General features: G+C 35.1%; 1 protein-coding gene across 2 annotated transcripts in view; it reads left to right on the forward strand.

Moving 5' to 3' along the window:
- Positions 1–20,740, forward strand: part of LRPPRC (leucine rich pentatricopeptide repeat containing) — an 87,581-nt gene that overhangs the window by 23,697 nt on the left and 43,144 nt on the right. For both annotated transcript variants that reach the window (XM_048298124.1, XM_048298123.1), the window contains exons 12-23: positions 198–316; positions 930–1,023; positions 4,245–4,314; positions 7,431–7,458; positions 9,723–9,780; positions 10,907–11,013; positions 11,227–11,304; positions 11,641–11,694; positions 12,416–12,529; positions 13,750–13,880; positions 15,303–15,388; positions 17,014–17,218. In XM_048298124.1, the coding sequence (XP_048154081.1) occupies positions 198–316; positions 930–1,023; positions 4,245–4,314; positions 7,431–7,458; positions 9,723–9,780; positions 10,907–11,013; positions 11,227–11,304; positions 11,641–11,694; positions 12,416–12,529; positions 13,750–13,880; positions 15,303–15,388; positions 17,014–17,218 (1,144 nt within the window). The remainder of the gene's footprint in view (positions 1–197; positions 317–929; positions 1,024–4,244; positions 4,315–7,430; positions 7,459–9,722; positions 9,781–10,906; positions 11,014–11,226; positions 11,305–11,640; positions 11,695–12,415; positions 12,530–13,749; positions 13,881–15,302; positions 15,389–17,013; positions 17,219–20,740) is intronic.

Below are 20,740 nucleotides of genomic sequence, written 5' to 3' on the forward strand. Positions count from 1 at the left end.
GTAAATCTATTTTAAGTTTCACAGTTAAGAATTCTATTAACACCTAAAATAGAAATGCAGGATTTTTCATGGCAATTTCAAGGAGGGAAATTGAGAACACAATTCCTTTTTTTGTAAAGCAATGTTTATTTTAAAATGTTGATTCTCAAGTTTTTCATTTTTCTGTATGCTTAGCCTTATTAATTTTGCCTTGATAGGTATCTTTGAGGTTCTCAAAGTGATGCACAAATTGGGGGTGGACCTTGATGCAGAAACATATACAGACTATGTTTTTAAAAACTTTGCTGATACTAAAACTGCCCATGCCCAGCTGAAGGTGAGTTTACACATAAAATTTTTTAAAATTACTATTACATGGCTTCTTTTATTATGTTCTCTGTGAAGGCTTTAGATCCCAGTAGTGCTCCAAACATGAACCTGGTATGATGAAGCCTTTTCAGAATATTTAGAATACTTTTCAAACAGTTGTTGCACTGATGGTTTATCATGTCTTTTTCCTGCTGCTTTTCTTTTTCTTCTTCAGAGCTAACCAAAATATTTTGCTCCAGACCTAGTAGCTTTCTGTTTCCTGAAGTAGAAAAGTAAATTAATGAATAATGCCCTTTTTTTTTACTGGGGATTGGAAGTACTACAATTGTTTCTGGTGAATATTTTTTTTTGCTTGCTAAAGAATTGAGAATTGGAGACCAAATTTAACTGTCCCAGTCTTTCTGCCTTTTGTAACTTTGTCTCTTGCAGTTGATTTCAATACAAAAAAATTTTGATCAGTAGCAACTCATTTGGCTGCCATATAGACTTCTGTAGAGCACTTTCTATGTTCTCAGCAGCTACAAGCTACCTTTGGGAAGGAAGTGTTTAAAAATATGAAGTTTCAGAAGGTCTTCTCTGTGTGTAGTGCCATGATTGATTGCTGATTGCTTTTTCTCTAGGAAAATGGCTGCCTGTTTGAAAGTGCTGGGCTCTACATAGCAGAACTGAGAAGTGAAGCACTGCAGGGGAGACTGGACAACGTTCTTTCTATAAGTGAGTATTTTTCATGTTGCATGTTACTACATACTTGGTGGTAGTGTTGATTGGCTGTAGCTTAAGAGATTTATTTGTATTCAAATGTGAGGTTTCAAGATATGTGGGGAACTTGAGCAAAGTGCTTATCATGGGAGGTCTTCTATGATGACTTGGCAGATTGAAACTACCAATTCTGAACCATAAATCACAGTTTAATTCTTCTTTGGTATTGAACCTGGCCATAAGATTTACATATTTGCAAATAACAGCTTTACTGTGATTGTGACAGGAATGTGACACTCTTTGTACTTAGAGAGCTTAAGCAAAGAGTTTGTTTTTCACAAGGCCTGTGAGGTGGTTGTTTGCAGCATCAGTGACTACAGAATGTGAGGAATGATACAGCTCTGAAGTACTACAGAGTTACTAATGAAAGAACCAACTTTAAAGAACTGGTGGGCACTGACATTAACCTGAGGGTGTTCTGCTGATCTCTTGGTCATGGAAGTCGTGTATAAATGTGATTGGTTAATTAGGCATTGAATTGTAGCATGTTTAAGAGTTTTCTCCAAAGACTGTTCTGATGATCAGTGCTTGCAAAAATTAATTTACATCATTGACTAAATGTATGGGATGGGATAATTTGCTTGGTTAAGTAGGAATATGTGAGTCTCTTCAAAATTTTTTATTTAAAAAAATAAATAGTTTTTATTTTCCTAGTATACTGAGCTGTTAATAAAACACCTAAACTTGATACAGAAAGATCTCTTTGTAAACAACAGTTTCATGTGTCCAAAGCTTATGGAGAAGCTTAAGCAGTTGTTTGCTGCAGTTGTCATTAACTGTTTTATTTAACAAATACAGAAATAAGTAGCGTATATACCATAACTCTGGGAAGCTGTTGTGTTGCATATAAGGAAATTGGGTAGTTACTAATCAGTGATTTGATTTTGGTATTGGAGAGTTACCCATTAGTGAATCTTCAAGATTCACCTTATATTTTCCCACTATTTTGTTTAGTTTTATTACCCAAAAAAAAAAAAAAAAAAAAAAGAGCATAAACCCAACCATTGACCCTAAAAAAGTGAAGTACCTAAAATAACTTTGAAATTTTTTTCAAAGGAGAACTGTTTATTAAGAGCAATGACATTTCTGCTGGAATGTGAAATAGTTGGTTTTTTTTGGTTTTTTTCCCCCTCCATGAAAATGTAGGCCCCTCCACTCATTCTGGTTAACTGAAATAGGCTGGTTTTAATCTGTTGTAAGACCCAAATACATGTATGCCTGGTATATGGTAAATGTATATGATATCAAAAGTATGACACAGGCACAGATAATAGGTTGAGTTCTGTCTTACTGCCATGAAATTCGTATCACATATTATTTAGCCATTGTTGGTGAGTTGAATTTAAATCTTGTAGTGGTATTCCTGTTTACAAAGACTAGGGTTAATAATTCATGGAGACATATCAAATTTCTTTGAACTTGAGCTTTAAAGGAAGCTACTCCGTAAATAGTTTACCAAGCTGAAATGAATGCTAGTAAATCTAATTAGCACCTGTGTGATGATAAGGCACGGATATTAAACAGCTGATTTTTTTTTTTTTTTTTTTGACTTGTCTCCTTTTGCAATATTACAAAGAGGGAAAAATAGACGCAGTATGGAAAATAGTTTGAGATTGTCTCATCAGTGTAGTCAGAGGAGGCAGAGGTTGGTTATTAATGCTGGCTGCTATCTAGGTGTATTGATTCAGCTTCTCATGCCTTATAAATGTATAGATTTCTGCTACTGACAAGATGAAAACTCCGAAGCATCAGCTGAGGAATCTGGGCACATAAGACAGCGTACATGAGAGCCGCTTTTTCCCTTTATCATGCCGTTCCATTCCACTTCATTGTCAGCCCCTTGATTTTCTCAGACTTGTTTGTTGCTAAGGAAACCAGGTTGCCGATTGTCAGCAGCAGCTGAGCATACTAAGATGCTTTTCTGCTTGTCTTTTTATGAGCAAAAAGTTTAATATACTGCTGGAGGGGAATTTGTATTGAGGGTGTCTTGAAGCCAACTTTACCTGAGATTTTCAAACAAAAAGAAATGTTCCAGCATTTAAAACTGGAGTTAGACTAAGGAAGTGCTTTTAGCATGTTCTTGCCTTTGACTTCCTGGGTTCCTTTAGAGCTGGTGTTTTTATTTTGGTTATCTTCTACCATATTGCAGCCCTTGCTGAAAGGGCCCTGTGCAGTCAGGTTTTTATAGCAGTTAATTCCATTGTGATGCTGAAGTGAGATGATGATAACTTCATACAGGACATAAATGCACCCACTACTGTATTTTTTTCTTTGCTGGTCTACTGTGCTGGAATGAGAGACAGCAATTCTCCAGGAAGAAGGTAGAATGATACGGAATATTTAGCCAAGAAATTGTGTAAAGATTAGGACATGAAGCATAACTGTAAATGATCTCTCAGGGACATCTGATTTTAAGTGATTTTGCAGTTTTCCTTTGTGTTGAAATATTATTGTAAATAATAATATTAAAAAACATGTAGAACTGCATATTTGTCTCTTCCCCCTCCCCCCCCCCCCCCCCCTTTAGATTTAATTTAATTCAGTGGGTAGCACTTTAGATGGAACTACTTTTCCTTTCTTGTCAGGAATTTACACTAGCAGAAGCAAACACCTAAGAAAGTGTTGTGCCACTGATTTTTTGCTTGGATTTTTAAAATTTTATTTTTATTATTATTTCAAAAAAAAAAGGGGCAAAATTTTAAAACCTATTTTAAGGCAGGCATTCAGTCTAAAACAATTAGCAAACCATTTGCCTTCAGTGGATCTATTTTGGTTCCAGTACTAATATCTCAGCTTTTCGTGATTAGGATTGTTTGAGGTTTGTTTTGCTTTTTGGAATTAGTCTTGTACTTTCTTACAGACAAAGATGCTTTATGCAATTAATAATTTGTATAAAAAGCTAATGTATTAACTCTTGCCATGAAAGGCAATGTAGAAGGAAAACTTCTCTCTCTCTGAATATTTGATTGCTTTTGAAATGGATCAGATTTAGATAAAACCAGGACCATTTCAAATACTTTGATATTTTAAATTTTGATTTATAAGTGTTTGTCAGCATTTAGAAAACTATCAAAATAGCTTTTCTAATGCTGATCTGTTTACATGATCTACTTAGTTGTTGCAGTTCAGGGTTTTTTTTGACAATGACTATTGAGAAACATTGCTTTCATTTACAGTGTCTTCAGCAAACACACCTGCTATTGATTGTCGTCTGTTTAGAAACAGCCTCATTTTGGGTTTTAAAAGGTAAGGTTGTTATATGAATACCTTTTTTTTCCTCTGTACCAAATTTTCCTCTCTTTCTTGTCTTGTTGAGCAGGAGTTTGTACAGTTTTTTGCCCCCTGCTCTGTGTTTTAGAAGTAGCATTCCAAGTCAGTTAGGGGATACTGTAGTTCCTCCCTGCTTTTCTCATTTTCCTTGCCTCTGCTATTCACTTGAAGCATTATATATAGTAGATTAAAAAAAAATTCAGTATTCTTTGTTCTATGGTATTTGCCAGTATATAAACTTAGGGTAGTAAACATTTGGGGAATTTATTCACTTTTTTTTATCAACAGCTATGCTAATGTAAAATTTCACTGAAGATTATTACTATTAACCTGTAAAGTAATAGGGTGCTTGATGAAGACGAAATACCAGTAGGAGCCTGGCATATTTTGCTACATCTGCTATCTTTCTGTGCCCTCTGGGTTAATAAGGCTCCTGAACACTCACATGTAACACCTAGTTCTGAGCTACATTGCCAGGGCTTTGTATTCACAGCCATATGGTTCCGTTCTGCAAGGCAGGTTCCTTGTGAACTTGCAAGGTTGTCTCAAGCTTATGCAAGTATATGTGAATTAGCTAGCAGTTCTATCATGCACTGCTTGCCCCAGTCAAACATTTAGCACTGGGAATGATAGGTTTTGTTTTCAGCATGCCTCCACCACAGGGAACAAGAGAAGTCACTTAATATTGCCACTTAATATTAATATACACTCAGGACCAGGGTTTGAAGGCTGATTTTGTAATTTCCTGGAGTTTTGTAATGAGTGTGAGTTCGAACTGTGTTTGGGTTGGATATTAGTAAAACCTAACAGGTAAATATGACCAAAACAATTCCCTAGTAAATTGCATGTTCTGTCTATCTAGCTGGTCCCGTTGTATCATGGGAAAAGGAGGAGAAAAAGAAAGCCGGGGTTGAAATTGGTTAGCTAGGCCCTGGCTGGCCTTGGCATCCAAGGGATAAGTGAAATACTGTTTTAGATCCAGTAAGAGTATATTGCTATTCCTTTGAATAGTCAGTCCCAGAATTATCTGTTTCATATGTATTAATTAAAGTAAGAGATTTTCTAAACATGTTTTCTCTCTTTAAGTATCGATAAATGTCCAGCTGAAGTAGGACTTCCACTGGAAAGCAAACCTTGCCAATATTTACCACACACAACAAATGCTAGCCTGAAATATCCCTGCTACTGGCAAACTGTGCAGGTGTGCAGAATGTGATTTAAAGTATCTTTAAAATGTCATCATCTTGCTAGCAAACTAGTTGCTAAAAATCATAGTCTCCTCAAGTGAAACAGTTACTCCCCTCTTAGTGAGAACAGTTCCTACTGTTATTGGACATCTGGGCTAAAAATTCAGAATTCTGATGGAAATTAAGGTTAGAGGTCTTTTGGTGTGATTTTTTTGGGGGGTGAGGTGGTGTTTTTTTTCTCTTTTTATTTCAGCTGTCCTTGCCACATTTAAGTGTGGCGTAAGTTTTGTTTATCCGTTTATATTACTCTTTTGTTTGCTTTTCTTGCTACCTGGTTTCAGACACTGTGTACAAGGTTGCCTGCGCCCAGATTTTACCCTTACATTATTTCTGAAAGCATGCCCACTCATGTTTCCTTTTCTGTTTTAAACTTAATGGCTAGAACAGCCTGAGCATGAAACATGAGGATATGATAGGAGAGAAGAAAGACTATTTGTAGGTTTTGTAAAGACCACAGCAAAATTTTATGGCTAAATGCAGGTCTTGAGTGTTCAAATGAACAAAGTTCAGGATTGGAGTACAAAAGTACAGGTAGGGATGCCAGGGATGCATGAACAATGTCTGTGGCAGACTAGTTTATGGATTTCTGTTGAAACTGCTCTTCTCTAGTAACTGCTTCAAAGTATTCCCATTCTATTTGCCTGATGTGCCATTACTATTTCAGAGTCAAGTACTTTAGGAAATTGATGCATTTGATATCTGCAGTTCATTGTCATCCTCTCAGTGGTGGAGTGAGTTCACCCAACAAAGCTTAACTAACCTCACAGATGGCATTTTCTTTTTCCTCTGTGTGGACCTGCATTTGACTCATTTTCAAATACAAGTGGCAGTTGCACAGAAAGAAAAAATGTTTCATAGGCTTGAACCTCCTAAATAAAATCCAAAACTTCTGTGAATGCTTTCAAGTTTTTGTGCGTCTGTTCACACTGACATCTTATTTTCCTCTAATGAGAATTACAGGAAGATAAAATAATATCATAAGTTTTTGTTCTCTTACCTTTGCCTATGTTAATGCTGTTTTATAGTTGTTGGAAAGTTACAGTTCTTGAAAAGTTATAGCTTCTAACGAGAATTTTGAAGTTCTATGAATTACAGGAAGACATCAGGTTTTTAATACTTGAGACAGCTGGTTTACATTAAGATGTCAGGGGTTTTATACTTTAGTGAACTGGTTGATGTGATTTTTGGATGTAACCTCATGATGTACAGAGAAGTGTTCTTCCCCAAGTTCTGTTCCAATCTATGAGGGAAGAAATTCTATGTTTTGTTTTCTACTTTTTAAAATATTACGTGTTTTTCTCACTATAGTGAACATTATACCTTAAGAGATTTGATTCATTTCTTTTTTTATAATTAGTATAAATACATCAATAGCTGCCCATAGTTATCTTGGTGAATTAAAAGTCTAATGCACAGGAGACTTAGATTTTTTTTCTAGCAAATTCCATGTCTCAAGTATTTTCTATGTAAAGTGCAGCTTATTTGAGTGAAGCTTATTTTCTTGAAATGCTAAATAGAGAAATATAAACCAAAAAAATACAATTAGGATATGTTAAAAAATTGAACTAAGACCAAAACTAAAACACTTTCTAGTCATAAGTGATCTATTTGGAATGTTGCATTATTTTAAGTTTTTTAGCTGAAATTATGACCATATCGAGTGTCCTAAAAATTCCTAAACTTACTCTGTACAAAATTAGTTGAAACAGTATGTAGCAATTATTGTATTTTAATTTTATCTAAATAAGATCCTCAGTGTTAATGTTCTGTGTTGTTTTAAAGAAAGCTGCAAGAGTAAAATAATTCTGTTGCTTTTAATTTGTTATCCTTTGCTGCCCTCTTCAGCTCAGATGATGTACATCTATGGAGCAAGGTAAGTGGAGATAAAACTGTAAATAAAATCAAGATTCTCTAGGCATTGCATGTTTATGGTGTATTATTGTAAATCTGAATTCTGAGACTGAAAATTGTAGACCTGATTAATTTGAGCAAGACTTCTGTCAGTGGCAGACTGTACCAAGTGTATTGAGTTTTCAGATTGGACAGTTAAGTGAAATTGTGAAAAATCAAGTGTGTTACCATGTCATGTAGCTTATGCTACTGCAGTTTCTAGATCAATGCAATTACAGCTGAAGATGGCTGTAGCTTCTGGAACAAAGTCTGCCAGGGTTGTGCCATCTGACATCAATTCACTTGCCTGCCCTCCCTAAACTTTCTTCCTATCCTCACGTGAGTGCTAATAAAATAGTAAGGCAGACTTAGTTTTTCAAAGTTCCTGTTATAGGACTTAAAGCATCGAAGTCAAAGCCAGATAAAAGAAATTAAGTGGATGAAATCAAAGGGAAATTAGTGATCATGTTGCCGACCCTACGTTAGGGCTACATTAGAAAGACACGGCAATATAACTTGGTCAGTAGATTTTGCACAGCATTAGAATAGAGGAGATGTTGGCAGATGCTGCATTGGATGTGGTTTCAGGATTTGGGAAGGGATGCATTGTGCTTTTTGTTGTTATTCTTCAGTATTGTAACTGCTGACTAATAAAAGTACGTTTTAGGTTTTGCAAAGAAATCTTGGAATGAAATGGAAATTGGGATTTGGAAAGTTACTGATCACTGATTTGCATAAAATCAGTACAGGATTTTTTGCATTTTACTACCTTTTACTGTTATGTGATGATTCTCGTGAGAGGATGTTTTTGTCTGCTGCCTCTATCCTTCCTTTTTTGCATAAAAAAAAAAAAGGAGAGCAGGGAAAGAAAAAAGGGGATCTCTTATTGGTCCCATTATGAAAATAATTTTGAAGGACAGTTAGAGAGCTGAAGTGATTGTAGTCTGTGAAGTTAATATGTAGAGTTAATTCTGCTCTTCATCACAATGGAAGAAAAATAAATTCTGTTGTCTTCACTAAATTTAAGAGTAAATACATGCATTGAACTTCTAAAATAAGAAATGCTAACTTGGGAAATAAATAGACACGAATAACTTTACACATGTTTTTGGACAATTCATCCCTTTTAGTATTCTGATATTTGATTCAAAAGAACTGTTAATGACTTCCTTGGATTTTATTGCAGTGTGTATTGATTTGTCATAGGAAGATGAGGGGAAAAGGGCAGAAAAATGCTGTAGTTTTACTGTGAACAGTGTTCATGGTGTTGGGAGAATGAAAAATAATAGATAAGATACTCAGTTGCACATTTGGTATTTTCTGGCTTTACTTACCCATTTTCATCAACAATTGAAGGTGAGGATTCCTTTTCTTTTGTCATTACTTAAAACACAGCACTTTGGCAGTGAGACTGCATCTCCTTCTGACTTCTTTGAGATTGCATTCTAGAATCATGGGAGATAAAACAAAAATTCTTGAAACACAATTTCAGTTTTTAACTGAAGATTTAAATCTTAAAAATTATTTAATTTCCTTAAGAACAGTGAAATGATTTTTAAAGTGATGTCGTTTAGCTTAAAGTATTTGTAGGTAAGGTGTGGGGGCTTTTGGGTAAATGCTTCTTTTCTTTCAAAGGAAGTAAAAAATATATATTTCTTTGGTTTGCATGATGGATAAAATGAGTGCTAAATGTAGTTGAATGCAATTAATTTTTATGAAAGCATATTTTGTCATTCAAAATTGCACTTATTTACAACAGCTTATTTACAACTAGCTGTACTAGTTACCTTAATTCTAGCAGAGCATAATAAATGATGTTCCTTTACTTTGTTTTGGTAGCTGCTTCTTTAAAATATAAATAAAAAGAAGCTTTATAGGCCAGTTTCAGCCTTTTGGTAAATTGGAACGTAATTGTAGCACCTTCAGGAGTGCCACTGGTTAATACTTGCTTTAAGCAGGGTCTTAGGATAGCTAACTTCCTGTAGAATGATATATAAACAGAATACTAGAGTGTTCTGTGTCTTAATGCTATACCTCAGAAAGCATTTCTGTTTGCAATATTTTTTTCAAGAAAACCCTATTATTTACCAAAAAACCCCTTTGTGTTTCTTAGGGAATGACTATGATGTGGTAAAGAATAATACTTTAACAGAGAGATGCTTTATTATTTTGAGAATTCAATTTCAGATACTATTTGTCCTTGCTTGCTTCTTTTGGCTGCAATGTACGATTATTCTGTCTTACCAGATAACAGAACTGTTGTACAAGGATGAACGTTATTGCCTGACGCCTCCAGGACCAACTGGTAGAGTTTCAATTTCTATGATTGTAACTTATCCACAAATCCGTTCTTCTGTGTAATGATGGGTTTGAGGGATTACAACAGTAAACACTGATTGCTTCTTTTTGAAAGTGAAATTTGAAAACATGTTGGGTAAAATCCTGATTCAAATAATCAGAGCATATTCTGTGAGATCCACAAGATTTTTTTTTAGTTATAAGAAAATCTTGCTGATAATGATTTACTTTTCTAAATTTATAGATCAAAATGGAGATTTAGAAGGAATACAGTATCAGTGCTTAAATACTTTAAAAAAAAAAAAGAGGCAGTCTTTCAACCTACTTTTACCTTTAGTAGCTCTTCTGATTTTGTAAATTTACATATCCCAGATTTTCTACCTTGAAATAAGTATACTTTTATGTTCAGTGTGGTTTTTTTAAATAAAGGTTTGTTTTTTCCCCCCTCCTTTTGGAGCCAGAGGGACAAGGAGGTATGGGAACAGTTAATCTTTGGGAAGACAATACTTGATGCTCTTCCTGTTCTTGGAAGGGCTACAGGACCCCATATATTTTTGCACTGCATAGATAAGAAACTTAGCACTATTTGCTAAAATCTGTTCATCTTGACTTTGATTGGCTAATAGGCAGTTTCTTCAGTGTTAGTTGCTCTAATGGTTAAAATATTTTTGTATGCTGTTATATTAATATTACAATACTTAATGTAGCTTGGTAATGGAATATAAGGGGTAAAATGTACAGAATAAATATGCAAAGTGTTAGAAATCTGTTTTTTCTTTGGAGCAATGACAAAATATTTGTGGCAACTATTTGGGGTAGCAGGCAGGAAAGGGGGGGAAGGCCTTGGGCAGTACCACTTCTGTCACACAGTAGTGGAAAAAAATAGATTGAAGTAAGATTCTGTACTGAAAAGCTGTCACTAGGTCTGAAAATAATTAATATTCCTTTCACTCACCAGTTAGATATGTGCTCCCAAACCACATAATCTCTATGCCTCAGTGATCATTGTTGCCATTTCAGAGCCTCTCATCAGGGTGACATCTCACACCAAAATGATTTCTTATAAATTAATCTTGATAACATGACAGTCTCGGTAATTTTAGTGGAATGCTTTCTCTTGTTTTTTTCCACAGAAGCTGTTGGCTATTTTCTTTATCACTTGATTGACAGCATGAGTGACTCAGAGGTACAGGCCAAGGAGGAGCGTTTGAGACAATACTTCCATCAGCTGAAGAAGATGGTACCATTTCATTTTTTGCTACATAATGCCTGTCCTGCCTGACATGTATCTATTAGGTTTGAAATTGCTGCTTTTAAGTACAACCAGACCACTTCTCAATGACATGCAAGAGCTGGAGACTTGAATTACGTCTGAGATAATTTCTGTTAGACAAATTTCAGTTTGGTTGTGTTTCAAAACTCATATAATTTTTTTCCCCACCTCTTGGTACAGAATATAGTTATCCCTGCAACCCACTACAGCGGCATTTGCAGACTGCTGGACTCCTCTCAAGTTCCTGAATTAATTAAGGTCTGTGGTTCTATAGCAATTACTTTGAATCTAAAAAATCTCTGAATATATTCTCCTCTGCAAAATAAATTTTCGCATCAATATCTTCGTGCAGTGATTATATGTAAGCCTTTTAACCTTTCTGTGATTTTTCGCTGTTGAAGCTGGTTTCATTTCTAATGTGAAAGGGATACATTTAATAAGTGCCGTTTCAAGTCAACGTAATAATGCTGCAGAACACAGCTTTTTTTACCATTGCTATTATATAATTACCTTAAACCTTTTTAGTATGATATGCTTACTTAGAGATTGAACTTTGGGGGGGATTAGTGATATTTTTGTCTTACTGAATTTCAGGATGCAAGGTTACTGTGTCATAAAAAATCCCTGCCTACAGACAACATTCCAGAAGTAAGTAAATTCACAGATAGCTATGCTTGTTCTTACTGTAATAATACTGTTTGGATATGGGGTTTAGATGAAGTGTAATCACTAGCTTTCAGATCAGGGAAGTATATTAACGTTATTTAAATCTACCATTTTAAGTTCAGAGGTTACTTTCCAGAGTAGGAGTAAAGGCTATCCAGATTTTCACATAGACCTGATACTTGACCTTGGAGTTGGCTGAGGTTTCATGCCTCAGTTTCCCTGTCTGGTAAATAATTTTTTGAAAGTTCTAGTTAGTTAACAGTAGTGGTTTGAGGCTTAATTCATGCTTGTAAATTACAGTGATCCACTTGAGTGGCAGGAACCATATAAATCCATACTGCTTCTAATGGTTGAGTGTCAAGTCTTTACATTTTTGATCTGAGCAAAGTGGAGATGGAAAAAGAAACAGGCTTCTATTCCCTACTTCCCTAAATACAAAGAACTGAGTGTGAGAGCAATAGGAATGTTGACCTTTATAGGTATGCGACTTAATGTTGGAGTTTTTTTTTTTTACTGTATTCTGGCTCAAGTCTTCAATTAGTATGTACTATTTAAACAGATAAAAGCACCTTAAATGATTAAAAAATTTCTTCGAGTATGAAAGAAGAGGATTATTTTGTCTGTCTTTTATTAAAGTGATCCGACAAGTTGTTCAGGGAAGGGTGTTTTTGCAATTGACATTCTTTCTGTTACCTCCATTTAGAGTGCTAAATCTGACGTGTCTGCTTTGGAGAAGAAACTAGAAATGCGAAAAGCTGAAAACCAGCCTATTACAGATGTCTTGAAACAACTCATACATGCTCTTTGTGAAGAAGAGGTATCTTAAGCAATGCAGAGATAATTGGAAACACATAGCTATATTTTTAAAGGGACATAAATGACTGTGTTATGGAAAGACATAGTTAAGCAAAGACAAGTGCAGTGCTTCAGGTTTCATGGTTTGATGCTTATAAATCAAACGTAAGTGCAAAAAGCAATTAAATCAAAAGGTTAACTAATTTCCGCAACACCTTGAATGGCATGTTTTGGGGTTGCTGAAGTTTGTTTACAATAATCTGCAAAGTGAATGATAGTAACAGCTGTGATAGGTTTATCATACATGCCAAATGTCCTTTCAAGCCATGGCTCCGGTCTCTTATATCTAGATTGTCAAGCAACTGATACATGCACTAGTCATTTGCAATTCAAATATTACTAGGTTGTTAATGCAGGGATTGAAATTCCATTTTCCTGCAGGAGGAAAGCTCTTCTGAGATAAAGGGTCTCTTGCCTTCATTCGGCAGGCGTCCAGCTGTAGTTTACATTCATTTAGTGTGTGTCTGTAATTTGTGGGGTATCACCACACTTTTGTTCAGTTTCTTGTTCAGTATGATCCTGCCTATAAAGCTGTATATATAGGAACAGTAACAGTTGTGCAGATGATAGCACAATATTCTCTGTTGCTACGAACACAATTTTGAAAGAGTTGTGTATCTCAGCCGTGTATCTCTACAATTTTGCATATGAAATAAGCCTAGATGCAAACACCATTGCAAGTTCAAAGTGGTCAAATGTATGAATAAGAATTTATAGAAAAATAAGCTTTCTATGGAATTCTTAAGTAGTTTCTTATTCTTTAGAAAGTAGTTTTGTTATGTGCTTGGCAGTGTACCAGGTGAAAATGGTTATGAATTCCAAATAAGTAAGAACTGGTTTAGAATATGGGTTAATAACGTTCATGGTCTCTGGATTAAAAAAAAAAAAAAACCAACAAGTCTCTTACATTAAAAAATGCAAGAAAATTAAATGCAAAGCAAGAACACTTACTTAAAAGTCTATTCTCAAATTAATGTAAAAGATGTTCTACAAAAATAATGTTTGCAGAACAGCTTTCACTCTTAAAATTTGCTAAAGCATTACAGCACTGTGTTTTCGTATGTGATCCTACACTACTAAAAGCACTAAAGCAGTCATGTAACTGTACACTGAATGTATAAGATTCAAAATGTCAGATTGACTTTACCTCTAGTTCACATCTTTGCTTTGTTTCTTTTTTAGAATATGCAAAAAGCCCTTGAAGTGAAAGCCAAATACGAACCGGACATGGTTGTCGGTGGCTATGCAGCCTTAATAAATTTGTGCTGTCGACATGATAATGTAGACGAGGCAATGAACCTGAAAGAAAAAGTGTAAGTACACCGGCACTGAAACATGTCACAGAGATTTATGCTGATACACAGACCTTGTTGAATTAAGTAGGTTGAGTATTAACCCCCTCATCCATTTTTAATTAGTTTTCCCCAACAATGTATGTGCATTTAAAACAGTCATGGGTGTGGTTTTTGGAAACAAAAAATTTGCTTTGTGTAATTGAACATTAGAAGCAGTTACTTCGTGTGGTCAGTAATTTTTTTTTTTTTTTTTTTCGAAAAAGGCAGATTGCTACATAAGATGTGTTTTATTTTTATTTTAAACATACATACTGTCTAAATTGAAGCTTGCCTTAATTTGCAGTTAAAAATAGGTACCTGTATTGTGTGTTAGAAAGCACCTAGAATGGGTTCAGTATGCAGGACACCTATATTGTTTTCAGAATAGCAGTGTTTGAGTAGTGTTATTTTAAGACTGTCAACAAGCATTTTACTTTAAACTTTTATATTCAGTTCTTTGTACCTTGGCTGTAAAAGTTAGCTCCCAGCTAAAACATGCTATGCATGACTTAGCCTGGAGCAAATTCCTACAGATGATCCTTATATTTACCCCTTTCATTTTTCTCTTGAAAGGCTCCTTTTGGTCTGATGCTGTAGTGAATCAAGAGCAAGCTATATGTGACTTTCAGGTTCTCTCTCTCACAAAATCCTTGCTCAGGTTTTACAGTAGGTTGGTGGGCAGGTGCTCGTTACACCCTGCTAGTGTTTGAAATCAGGTGAAGTGACTGAGCTGTGAATGTCAAGAACTTTGCCACCCTACAAATAATGGTTGTGTCTTGGCTTTGGCTGCACTTCCGTTCTCACACAGTCCCCAGAGGGAGCTTGCAGGAAGTGAAATTCAGTCTTCTGCCGGAGTTTCACGGCAGTAACACATTTTTACTGAGCTGCCTCAAGGTAGCCTCATATTGCAAAGAAGCGTGTATTTGGATTGTTATAAAAAAAGGCAGCAGTGGAGGAATTAACTTTTAGTACTTCCAGAGAAAAGAAGCAATACATAGCAGAAACTTCAAAATAGTAGATTTTAACTTAGGTGAATAGTTTCAGTCTCTCTATCAAAAAAAATATAGCCCTGTTCCAGTCATCTGCACTTTTTTCTTCCCAGGCTTCTGAAAAATACCCTATTTTATGCAATAACTACCAAATTATTAATTAAACCATCTGACTCTTTCTCAAAAACATAACCTTTGGCTTTGGAGGGTGGGAAGGTGCGTGGATAATATTTTTAAATCATGTTCTAATGGTGCGTCTTTTAAATTCTATCAGATTTTTCCTTTAAGACTTACTATCATTTTTAGCTCTTAGGGCTGTTGCTGTTATATACTTTTAAAAATAAATATCTTTAAGCTGAAGCTATAAAATGTGAGCCTCTGTTGATAAAATTCTTAATGCTTTAATTTCTAGCTTCCCTAAGAATTCACCTGTTGCTCTTGACAGCGGAAAGTACATAGCGCTGGTAGAAGTCTTAGAAAAGCATGGTAGACTAGAAGGTAATCCATTTGCTTTCGTTGTGTGTTTCTGCTATATAATAAAGGTATCTTGCCTCAAGAATAAAAATGTGAGTTGATATTAATGGTATATCATGTCCTGAAAAGTGCTTGAACATTTTGCATACAAATTTGCATGTGAATTCAACCAGAGATGCTTGGACAGTGCAGGCCATTAGTTTTAATGGATTGGCAAGCTTGTCATTTACATTTGCACAGCTCAGTGCTTTTTGCATTTCTGCAGCTAGTTTTTATTAGCATTGCTGTTTGGATTGAGTTTGAAGATCATGACTTATGGCACAAATTGCGTATGTGCCTAGACTAATGGCTTTGTTTTTGCTTAAGAAGGTCTGAAGGCTGAACATAAAACCTATAAACATAACCTCCTCATAAGAGCCAAGTACTGCAAAAAAATAATTTAACTTTCCATAAAGTATATATTTTTCTGTTACTATTCTTTTTTGTGTTTCCTATTGAATTTTATATTCAGTCTGTAAACTGCCTGGAAATTTTGGCTTTTTTAATGAGTGTTCTGCCAACTGCCTATTTCGTATTTCTAGATGTTTGCATTAAGCTGTTAGCTCTTTCATTTTTGTAATTTAGTCTAATGTAATTCTGTGATTTACATGATTTGGTTGATCTTTAAAAAGTCATTATGTCATTAGCTTTAGAAGGTGATTCTGAATATTGAGTTCTCTGATTTTGCAGAGTAACAACTACACTAACACAATAAAACATGGCTCAAACCATGTAATGGTTTTATTTAAAACACTGTAAAATAAAACAAAAAAGCTAATAGAGTTTTTTTTCATGTAAGATCTGCCTTTGAAATTTGTCTTGGCCTCTTATTAAGCGTACTGTTAGAAAAATAGTAAACAAAGCTGATTTGTCCAAATCATAAAAAATCAGATCATGTCTACCTCTACATTAAGCAGTTTGAAAATATGAGTTTGCTTTTAAGAGCATAAATGTCCCTCAGAAAACAAAATAATTCATAAATATAGCCAAATGTAAAGTGGTCAAAACATTCTGGCTATGCAATAATTAAGAACATTCTAAAAATGCACTTATTCCGTATACAAAAATGTTTGTTTCTGCCTTACTAATGAAGCTTAATGAACCTAATGTTTTAACATGCAGTCTGTTAGAAGGCTTTCATTGGCTCTCCTTGGCTAATTAGTATCGACACAGCAAACAGGCCCTATCGGTATCAGACCATTAGTCTGGCTGTATATACAGTGTAAACATATCTTTATTATCTGGCCTCGTGACAAGCCATCTGCTGAAGAAACAATGGAGTGATTTAGCAGATGTTAGCATTGAACGATAAAAGCATCCATTTAGTAGAATCTTGCAGCTATAGGGCAGACTGTGCAGGGTTATGTGGTGCAGAGTGGGCACACAGTTTCTATCTATAATTTGTAGTCAAAGTTGCAGCAAAATGATAAAACCATGCTATTGTGGATTTATAATTGTAGTCTCGTTTAGAAATGCAAGTAGTAATTAACTTGAAATCGGCATTATACACCAGAATTTACATTCCTGCTGGGTTTGAAATGCTGTTTTAATAGCAGTTTGTTTTCCCTACATGAAATTACCTAAGGGTCTTTTGTGTTGTTTCATTGTAGATGCTATTAACATTCTAACGGAGATGAAAGAGAAGGATGTTCCTATCTCAGGCAGAACAGTTGCATCTTTTCTCCGCATTCTTAATGCCGCTGCCATGCGAGGTGATGTTGAAACAGTGAGTCGATTACATGAGACCATTGCGAACCTGGGCTTGGTGCAAACTGCTGCCCTTCATTCCCCTCTGATTACAGTTCACCTTGAAAAGTAAGCTATGCTTGGGCTTCAGATGAAACAAGTTATGATATTTATTTGTGTTCTGTGACCTGTGTACGCAATTCACAGCTGCATGTACATACGTGTCTGGAAGTGCTCACGCACGTGCAATACTGAAGTGATCTTGGAGCAGTAATGAACAAATATGTTTTCTTAATTTAGCTAAGTCTCTTTTCATCAGCTAGACATCGTGTCATTGATCTCTGGGAACAACAGCTGTGTTTTATGGGCACATCAGAGATGAAGTGGCTATATGTTGGAATATGCTTATGAATTAGTTTGTTCTAAAGTCTGTTTGATAAAATAGCTATTCAGAGTGTGATAGGTGCAATCTCAGCTTTTGTGGTGAAGTGGAACGTGTTTTCACATCAAAACAGCATCATTTTGCTGTTTCCAAAATATCTCAGGTGAGTTGCAGGGCGGTTGTTGAACACTGAAGTATTCTTAATTCACGTAATTCAAATAATTAGATATCATTGGCAGTAGGCTGCTGTGTTGCTGAATTTAAAATTCAAAGAAAATACTATCTGATCTGTTATGTTTGAGGGGTTTTGCCTATATATACTTTTTATGCCATGTATTAAAGAACAGGAATTTCATACAGGCATTCTGGTGGGAAGTATCTTCAATTCCATGTGTCATATTCCTTTCCGTAAGTTTTTATTATGAGGTGTAGTATATTTGAATTAATATACGTATGAACTATATAACAATTTCTTAATAAAATTGAGGCAAGAATCCCTTTTCCTTTACCATATGTGCAATCCTTTTATTAGTCTTTTGTGTGTCACTTCTGTAGTTCCTGGTTTTTCAACTCTTGCAGCTAGAGTTTATGAATCAATTTCTTGAGATTTGGTTCATGTCAACAAAATGTTATTGGCAGAAATATAATACCTATGAAAAAAGTGAATTTTTCATAGTATCGTGTAAGTCAGCAATGTAGGGGTTTTTAGTTCTTGTAGTTATTCTGGGTATGCAAGGTCAGTATAACATTTTCTGTATTGAAAATTCTTGAAAAAGAGGTAACTCTTTGTAGATGTATGTACATTCTCTTTTAAAAACTGTTTTAGTGAAGTGGTCAATGGTTAAGAATATAGTGTACATCTTCTCAGTCAGTAACTCTGCCTTGGTTGCATCACAAGCCAGGCAGATGTTTAAAAAAGTAATTTAACTGCAATCATATGTAACTAATGTGTCGGAAAAAATATCTGATCTGCTTTGCAGTGTGCATAAGAGCAGCTGCATTTTACATAATTGCTTTATGCACATCGACGTGCAAGTTGGACCTGGTGCTGCTTGGGCTCTTTTCACTTGAAGTGTAGTGTATGATGATGTAGATAAAGGTGTGATCATGTGTAGATGAAAAGGGGGATAGTAATGAGTGTTACTTCAATTTGATTCCACATTCTTCTGGGTTAATGTTTTTAGTAGAACTTTCTGAAAAAGTTTCATTAATAAAGGGACTTTTGATGAGACTAGATTCATGAAGGAGAAAATAGTTCCAGACTGGAATTGTATGGCTAGAAGTCATTGGTACACACCTGTATAGCTGCTAATATATTTCATATCTATAAATAAAATGCAAAGTAAGCTAATTTCCAAGGGATTTTTTTACCACCTTATGGGTGGAGAGACTGCATTTTCTCTGATAGTAGGCAAAATTCGGAAGGTGTTTTCTGCATAATTTGCTTGGGAGGAATAACTGCATTTTCACTGGGGTGTTTGTTTGTTTGTTGTTTTGGCAAGGGGGAGGTGGTGTGGTTTGGGGATTGTTTGTTTTTCTTAGATATGCAAAGGGTTTTTTGAAAGTTATGAGTGACTGAAATAAGTGTTAGTCATTTCTTTCAGTAGTAGTGCTGCTTATTTGCCATCCTACAGCTCAGGTATCATGCTGAAATGTTGTCATTTAGCTGCAGGTCATCAGCATGCCTCTGAAATTAGTTCTGGGGTATTTTTAAATGTTCCACAGCAGTGCTTGTGCTAGTGTTTTGTGTTCTTAATTTATTTCAAACTTTTTAATTGCCTGTAAAGGAATCTGTGGTTTGCTTTTGAAGATTTCAACAATTGTAGGTATAAAATGTTTTCATCGACCCCTTTCTTCCAGTCCTGAGTATTCTTAAGTTCTTGTTAAAGAACTAGTAGTAGTTCTAGTGCAAGTTAAAAGTGACAACTTTCAGCAGAGCATGGAAAAGAAAAAAACATTGATGATGGACAACATAACTTTACAAAAGCTGACATTCTAGTAGAATGGACATTTTGCCTTTAATATTTTGGGAAATAATTAAAGTAACTAGAGAGAGAACTCATACTTACCTTGGGGATTTTCTGACACTGGGTAAGGGGAACTACCCCCCTGCATTGAATTGTCTGATTTTTATTTATGACCTTGAATAGTTTCTCAAGATGGGAAAAATCACATTAAAAATTGAGACAGTCCACATGATCTTGGTCTGTCATTTAGTGTGATAAACCTTCCTTGGATTGTGTGACAAAAATCTGCAAGGATATAAAGAACTTGTTTTCTTAAAGTACGTCTTACTTCTGAACTGTTTTTTCCAGCTGCTAATAATTAGAAAAACTTGTGTTACCTACACCGTGTAAAAGTTCTTAAAATTTTAAGGACTGTAGTTTTGGCTTAAGTTAACCTCATCTTTGAGAAAAGAAAGAAAAAAAAACATCTTCAGGTTTGAAATTTACTAATTCCTGTTATAAGAAGTGCTCCTAAGCGGAGGGAAGAAAATTTGCAGGTAAACTGAGAGCATTGTGTTACAGACCACATGAGTAAAATATTTTGTAGTTTTAAGTCAGGGAACACAAGCAATTACTATCTGTATCTTAAATGATAAAAAGGTTATAGTTGGATTGTTTTTCTTTAAAAATGGTTTGTGTATTTTAATACAGCACTGTCCAGCAAAGCATTATGTGCTCATTTGTCATTAATCTCGTATAAACCCATTTGGATCAGTTTCGTATGTAGTAGATAGAGCATGAATGCAGTGCCTTGACAATTTTCCTTCTGTTGTTTTCATGGAGTTAAAATCACCTGTGATTTTTTGGAGATAATTCTGTAGCACTTACAAGTTATTTGACTTGTATATGCACTTCTGAAAATAGGCATCTTTGTAAATTAAGTGGTATTTTTAGTGGGGGACACATATCTTTAGTGGGGAGAGGTTTTTTTTCTATTTTTTAGTGGCTTTATTTCAAATATTGTATTAAAACTCTTCACATGTTGCAATGAAATTAGGGATGTTTGGCTCTCTTACTCCATTATTGCAATTAGGAATTTAGCATCATCAGTGCCAAAGGACAAAAGTGTCTCATTTGCCCTATGGGGACAGGACAGTGATAAGATGATTTTTCGTCAAGGATCATTGGGTCGTAATTAAGTTACATTCATGGCTATTGCTTTTTGAAGGATGATTGGTAAATGACAGGCTTCATGTGCTTGCTATGGACAGTGTTCACTAGGGTTTTTTCTCCCTCTGTCAGAAAATCCTGTTGAGTCTGATA

The sequence above is a fragment of the Corvus hawaiiensis genome, chromosome 3 (assembly GCF_020740725.1).
Source record: "Corvus hawaiiensis isolate bCorHaw1 chromosome 3, bCorHaw1.pri.cur, whole genome shotgun sequence".
Lineage (NCBI taxonomy): Eukaryota > Metazoa > Chordata > Aves > Passeriformes > Corvidae > Corvus > Corvus hawaiiensis.